This window comes from Rhagoletis zephyria, unplaced genomic scaffold, assembly GCF_001687245.7.
Source record: "Rhagoletis zephyria isolate East Lansing unplaced genomic scaffold, Rhagoletis_zephyria_1.1 Rzeph_scaffold_04370, whole genome shotgun sequence".
Classification (NCBI taxonomy): Eukaryota; Metazoa; Arthropoda; class Insecta; order Diptera; family Tephritidae; genus Rhagoletis; species Rhagoletis zephyria.
In genome coordinates, this window is record NW_016161453.1 from 21173 (window position 1) to 29080 (window position 7908).

Genomic DNA, 7908 nt, shown 5'->3' on the forward strand with positions numbered 1-7908 from the left:
GACAAGCTATGTGATTAGTGCTGCTAAGTAATTACTAATAGATTTAGATTTGATTTCTTTCTACTGCATTTGTTCTCCATTTTGATTTGGCAAACTAAGGTTGCCAGCATTGATGTGCCACACTTTTCGTGGTAAAGCGAGGCTCTGCTGTGTTTTTAATTTGTACGACGGTTGCTTGTAAGGATTAACAAAACGTGTTTTGGGTCGATTAGCTAATCGTAGACATGGTTTGCGCAAAAAAACTTCCTTTTCCGAACGTTTCTCTGAAATCATCGAACGCAACGGGCGCATGCAGATGTAATAGATGAATTCGGCCAACGAAATGAAACTGAAGCCGAAGAAAATGGATATGAGTCCACCAATGCTGGCTGGAAAGATATAAAAGCGATTGGTGTAAGTACTCAATCTTGGCTTGAGAAGTAAATATGTGCTTTTACATATGTTTATATTTATACATAAATAACTTAGTATCTACATACTTTTGATACATTTTGATAAGTGATTTTATTTCAATGTCGCACTTCAAATTTGCCTTATATAGAACGCATCTTCCTTCAGTCCACAGCAAAGGAATTGATTACCTGTTCTATTCCTTAAACGCAATTTTAAATGTTTTTTTCCTTAAAATTTTTTTAACTAGATTTAATTTTTGGAAACTTATTTGATATTTTTTTTTTAATGAAATTTTTTCAACTCTTTAATTTTTTTGCTTTAAAAAGAAAAAGATCTTACTTTCATTTAATTTTTAGAAACGTATACGTTTTTTTACTTTTATTTATATTTTTCGAACGAAAAATTACACCGGAAATGGCACAACGCCGAAACCGGTTTGTGTCCACACCAAATTTGACAAGGGATAACGGAAAATCGTTCCAAAATACAACATACTCCTTCCCTGTCGGAAACACTAACAACGAAAATTATTAAATTTTTTCCCATTTTAATTTAATTTTCTTTAAATTTTGAATTTTATTTCATTTAATTTTTGGGAACTTATTCTATTTTTAACCGACTTCAAAAAAGTAGGAGATTATAAATTCTTCGGAATAGATATTTTTCAAGTATGTTACGCCATAACTTTGAACCACGTGTAATGATGGCTGAACCGATTTCAATTCTGTAAAAATTACTTTTTTGGATCTTCTGTGTGCAAGGTTTTTCGATTAAAAAATCCAAAACTTTTTGGTATTGTTGGCAAAAAATTAAGAAAGGTGAGACGTCATGATCTCACAATTTCACAGAGTTTTCCATATATTGTATGTCGGTATGTCTCGAAGGAAAGTGGAAGATATTGGAAAAGGAGGCGTGACACCTCGCATACAAACTGAATTTCTCATATCGCCTATTTTGCAGAAAATGTATCCAATGGATGGCGCTGCTGGCGAAATATATAGACCCTCCGTATGTTTAATTTTCGGATGGCTAAATGAAATTGTGTAAGCGCACCTTTGTCTGACGCCCTCATAAATACACCCTTAATGCGATCTAGCATTTACCTCCGATTGAGGAAATTTCTCGGGGCGGTCGTTATTGCAGCAGTAAGACTCAAAGAACCCAGTTTATAAATATTAATACGAATTTTAAAAGCGGCGAATCGACAAGGAAAGATTCGACAACATCCGTCCAAGAAGGAACACGGTAGGTATATCAATGGCTTCATTTCAACGATATTCCATAGATCACACGACTCATTTAGCCAATGTATTCTTGGCCCTCCTATAACGGAAAACGCTCATCTGTGCTCTTGAGTTTCCTTATAAGCACTTTTATTGGCTTACGCACCGGACCAATGTTGTAGCAGATTTCACAGTTGGAAATAAAAACATCGCTAAAGCTCATGGCATCCAAAGCGATTATATTCCATATGGCATCACAGCGCTACTATTCTTGGCCCATGTGTGAGGAGGGTTCTGCTCTTTATGCCCCACGCATTTTTTTCTTATTTAAAAAAAAAAATCTGAAAATTTTTTATATGGAAAAAATGCGTAGGGCAGTCCGAAAAAAAATTCTCAAAAATCAACGCGCTTTTTTAGAGATTTGAAATTTGCACATTATTCGACTAAAATTTAATGGGCTATAAAACTGCATACGTAAAAAAAATACATAAGAATACTTTCTACTTACACAGTACATCAATCGAACCGAAGTAAGGCGCCTGCTTCGTACACTCATACACACCTTGTTTAAAGTAAAATTTCGCAATTGCAATATTATCCTGCACATAAGCAATACTCATGTTACTAAGTATTGGACTATTTATATCTATTCCAGTATTTTCGAGCTTAGCCGAATATGTACTCGTACTGTATCGCTTCCAAACGCAGTTGGGCCAACATTTATCACAAGTTCCACTTGCTTTAATATTTACGAAACAATCGCTATGTTTTTGGGTGCAAATTGCTAGTTTCGAATTGTTCGAAGTCAAATAGAAAGGCTCACAACCGCAACGCGATCGCATATTTTCCACTATACAATCGTATATACAATTATCAGCGGTATAATGTGCAAAGAATGTTAAGTTGTACTCATTTTCAAATATGCAATTCCTTCTTTTCACATCCAACTGACGCAACTTGTCTGCTGAAATTAATTTACGAGGCGTAATTCGTACTACAGTTTCAAAACCAGCCGATAGCAATACACCCGTTTCGTGTACGGTTGGCTCTTCGTGCGGATCATGTACGGCTATTTTGAAGCCAATACTATTACCTGACGAGCAATAATACTCATCGCTTTCTACATTTAGAATGATATTTAATCCGAGTGATTGGCCAATACCAACCGCCCTCATGGGATAATAATATTTGGGTAAAGGCTGCTCATAGCCATTTTCCAAACTCCAAGCCACTGGTTTAAATTCAGGCGGATATTTTACGTTAAAGCCAAATGCTTTTGAGCTGTGTCAATAAACAAATGGAAAATGTAAATGAAATAATTATAAATACATATGTACAGCGTACATATAATCTTGTAAAGTTCTTCGAAACAAACTGACCCATTGACAAATTGAAATACAGGATCCAGACTATTGAAAGTGCAACAGAGCCCCTCATCCCTTAGAACTTGATGAAATATTTGCGAGCAATTGAATTTATAACCACCGAAAGTGCACTGAAGCAACATTCGGTCACAGGATTGAGATACCTAAAAATAAATTTTACATATAGAATTATTATAATTATACATTCATATTTATTATTGTGATTATCCTTCTTCGTTAAATATCTTACGTTTAAAAGTAAACCACCAAATGTATTCCAGCCGTAAATAGTATCCTCCATTATAGTATCCGCTTTTGTTTTGCAGAGTCCGTGGAGCATTTTATACTCTTTTGAATACCTTTTGGAAAAAAAGTTGTAAAAATGTACACATCGGCCATTCTCGACATTTGTGACGGTCATTTAAATTAAATACTTTTGGACTGTTGCAAAAACTTCAATTCGAACTTAAACTTTTTTCAGCTGCCTGTCTTTACTTTTATTGAAGCTTTTTATTCTTTTCTACTTTGTTATTCATATCGAGTGCAGACAACCGAGCATCAGCGCTCAAATGAATTATACAAGACTTTAAGTATATTTACTTGTGGTGTAAGTATTTATGTATACCGCAACTGATCTCTGATATGTATAAGCAAATATCTACAGTATAAATTATCTGTGCCTTACGTAGGATATCGTGACACTCTGCTCTTCAGCGCTTGATTCAAATTGCAAATTGTTATGGCCGGGAACGGATCATCGGTAATGTAGGTGGGTCGGGGTTCAATACTAATAATTGTCGGTGAGTTTGACCATTTTTGTGCTACCAAGTCAATAAAATATATGCTCGAAGCCACTGCTGCAACAAACGCTACAATAAAGTAAAGCCTGAAAGTAAAGACATATGTACATATCGTTACATTAATATCTTAATGTCATAAAATGCAAACATTGTCAATTGGCTCTAGAATACGAGGTGCACTGAATATGTACGTCCTTAGACTTTGGTGATCAAAGTATTCTCTTTCGCAACACTTTTGTCATTTGGGTCGATCTAAAATTTGCATGGCAAAATTTTATGTTTTTAGCATTAAGGTTCTGCGAACGTTTTACACAATGAGCGTGCTTTGTGTTATTTACGACCGCTTGAAAGTTTCCTTGATATGCATTAGGGGGGGGTTAAAAAAAAGAGTAAAGTCGAAATTTACTTGCTCTAATCCCCCATGATTTTTCCTTATCGAAAAAATACCACAAATTTTTATGCAATCAAGAAATATTTAGATGTTCCAAATTTTTAAATGCGCAAAAAAAATTTTCGTAGAAANGCAACTGATCTCTGATATGTATAAGCAAATATCTACAGTATAAATTATCTGTGCCTTACGTAGGATATCGTGACACTCTGCTCTTCAGCGCTTGATTCAAATTGCAAATTGTTATGGCCGGGAACGGATCATCGGTAATGTANTCAACTGATCTCTGATATGTACAAAGCAAATATCTACAGTATAAATTATCTGTGCCTTACGTAGGATATCGTGACACTCTGCTCTTCAGCGCCTGATTCAAATTGCAAATTGTTATGGCCGGGAACGGATCATCGGTAATGTAGGTGGGTCGGGGTTCAATACTAATAATTGTCGGTGAGTTTGACCATTTTTGTGCTACCAAGTCAATAAAATATATGCTCGAAGCCACTGCTGCAACAAACGCTACAATAAAGTAAAGCCTGAAAGTAAAGACATATGTACATATCGTTACATTAATATCTTAATGTCATAAAATGCAAACATTGTCAATTGGCTCTAGAATACGAGGTGCACTGAATATGTACGTCCTTAGACTTTGGTGATCAAAGTATTCTCTTTCGCAACACTTTTGTCATTTGGGTCGATCTAAAATTTGCATGGCAAAATTTTATGTTTTTAGCATTAAGGTCCTGCGAACCTTTTTCACAATGAGCGTGCTTTGTGTTATTTACGACCGCTTGAAAGTTTCCTTGATATGCATTAGGGGGGGGTTAAAAAAAAGAGTAAAGTCGAAATTTACTTGCTCTAATCCCCCATGATTTTTCCTTATCGAAAAAATACCACAAATTTTTATGCAATCAAGAAATATTTAGATGTTCCAAATTTTTAAATGCGCAAAAAAAATTTTCGTAGAAATGGGTTGGAATCAAACTTTGTTTCTTTTCAAAGAGTAATGCCCAATTGTGTATCTAAACATTTGTTAATATTATTGATTAAAAAAAAAAACATGGGTTTTTTCGATATAGAACAATCCTTTACTTTTACTTTTACTTGCATTTTTGGACACCCCTGTTGTAAATACATATGCGTAAGAGACAAAAAGAAATCGTTTATTATTAGTATGTAAATAGGTATGAAAAAAATAAATAAATAAGCGATTAAATAATCATATGATTAGTGCCAAGCCAAAAAAAAAAATATTGCAATTATTGAGAAAGTATCGATTAATCGAATTTTTAAAGGAACTTTTTTTACAGTGAGTTTTCACAAAAACTTTTCCATAAAAAAAATCGAATTCTCTTGTTAAATAGCCTAAAATAAATCAAAACGAGTATTATTAGCGGCGATAATTATTTATAATTTAACCAAGTTTGATAAGCGTTTTGTTTTATTGTTAAGCGTTGCGTGTCTCGTTGACTGTAGCGCCAGCTTTTGAAAAAGTTTTGGGTAAACAGTTTTCATTTCCCTTCAACCCTCGATGATATTCCGCTTTAGTTCTAGGACTTGGAAATTTATGTAAAGAAAAACTATTTCATCTTGTAGATGACCCAAATCATCATCTTTTCGCCTTCGTTTATGAACAAAAATTCAAAATTGCTACTTTTTCTGCACTTTGCACTAAAAAATTTAATACAAACAAACAAAAATTCAAAAATCTGGATCAACTGGTCTCTTGAAAATTTTATTAGTTTTCATAAAAAAAAAATAAATAAAAATTAGTCAAATTGAGTGAAAAATTAAGGCTTCAGTGAATTGTGAACTCTAAATGCCAGTTTTGAACCAATGTGCGCTGTGGTGTAGTGGCTAAATAGTATTCCACAGGCGCTGGGTTCAAGCACAGTTTCCGAACATCATAAAATAAACCAAACATAACAACGTTCTTTTTTTTTGTAATAGCGGTCGCTCCTTCGACAGTCAATAGCAATTCACCGAGTTTATCACCGTACGACAAAAACAAAAAAATTTCAACCGGAAGAATCTATATACTCTCGAAACTATACAAATGGAGTAAAACTGCGTTTCTAATTTTTCACTCTGACGTCGGGATTTTTTTTTCCAAAGGACTTTGAAGTTTTAAACATGTGGTTAATTAAAAAAATTATCTAAAAAAGTCATTGTAATGTAATATATTATTATGCTACTAAATGAGAGAAAATTCTTTAGAATTTAAAAACAAATTTTTTTTTTTTGGTTTACAAGGACGAATAGGTATTGAAAATTGAGCTATTCTTGTAATCATTTGTACAAAACTGCCTTTTTAAACGCTAAGTTTTGCAAATTTTCATCATACAAATTTTTTCCATATCGAAAATTTTTACAAACTAAGTAGCAATTGGCTTACCTTTCGCCGATAGTCAAATCTCGTTGATTAAAATATCGCAATCCATTAATTGTTGAATTCCGTATAAATTCATTTATATTCTGACTGTAAGCTTCTTTTAACCTTTTTAAAAATTTGAAAAAATCACCTCCAGAACAACACTTCCGCTCCTTTATAGCCATTTCGATAGTCTGAGAATTATATTCAAAAATTTTCCGGACATTTTTGCACGAGGCATATACATACATATGTACATATGAATTTAAAGCTATATAATCAGTAGCTGAACACTTGTTTATTACTAATACATTACACCCGTGGATTAATGCGTATGTGTTGAAGTGGGAAATTGATCCGTAATTACTTAATATCAATTGAAGAAAGTAATAAAAGTAATCATATAATTTATGGCTAGAAACAATTTGTCGGCGCTAAAAGTGTCATACATGTATGTATGTATACTTACTAGGGATGTTAATTTTGTTGCTTTCTACTATCCCGCGATTTTCGGGATGTCGTCATAACAATCGCGAGATCCTGGGATTTACATAAATATTCATTATTTTTCAACAACTTAAATCGGAAAAATTGCTTCTATACTGTTGGAGAAGCTCCCTACCATAAAATAAATAATAAATAAACTTTTTAAAGGACTTTGAATTTCAAAGATATGGTTAATTCCAAAAATTATTTAAAAAATTCAATGCAATGTAGAATAACAAGTAAGAAAGTCTAAGTTCGGGCGGAGCTGAACATTAAATACCCGGCGCAAGTATTAAATATATGTTTTTTCACCTTTCCGAAAGCTACCGCTAGATGGTAAGCCGGGGTGTATCAATTTTGAGTAAATTAGCGTCCTTAAATTTCAAAATATTGACGTTTAAAGCATTTCTAAAATTTACCGCTATATGAAAAGCCATAATTTTAGTCCGATTTCAATAATTTTCATCGTTTTGCTTTTATGTAGCAAGCACAATAAAAACACCGAGTTTGGTACAAATTGGTAGAACGGTTACTGAGATACATATATGTGATCATAAGTGGGCGTGGCTACGCCCATTTTCCAAAAATTTATAACATTCTTAGTTCTCCTCTAAAAATTGTTGTAAATATACATTTTGAGTGAATAATCTTCAGTAGTTACTAAAATATCGCAATTTTCGTATTTCCGAAAATTACCGTTATATGGGATGTGGGCGTGGTTATTTTCCGATTTTTTTAATTTTCGGCGATTTAGTGTGCTGTATCAAGGCCAACAACTGTGCCAAGTTTGGAAGAAATTGGTGCAGCGGTTACCAAGATATACACATGTAACCATAAGTGGGCGTGGCTACGCCCATTTTCCAAAAATTTATAATAT

At 33.5% G+C, this 7908-nt stretch overlaps 1 protein-coding gene across 1 annotated transcript; it reads right to left on the bottom strand.

Annotated features, from left to right (window-relative positions):
• Window positions 1–60: 60 nt before the first annotated feature.
• On the bottom strand, window positions 61–3281 carry LOC108370648 (pickpocket protein 28-like). Its single transcript, XM_017626021.1, has 4 exons — window positions 3231–3281; window positions 2996–3144; window positions 2125–2897; window positions 61–368 (listed from the first exon to the last, which is right to left on the bottom strand). Exons 1-4 carry the CDS (start codon window positions 3279–3281, stop codon window positions 61–63), a joined length of 1281 nt encoding a protein of 426 aa, XP_017481510.1.
• Between the last annotated feature and the right edge of the window lie 4627 nt (window positions 3282–7908).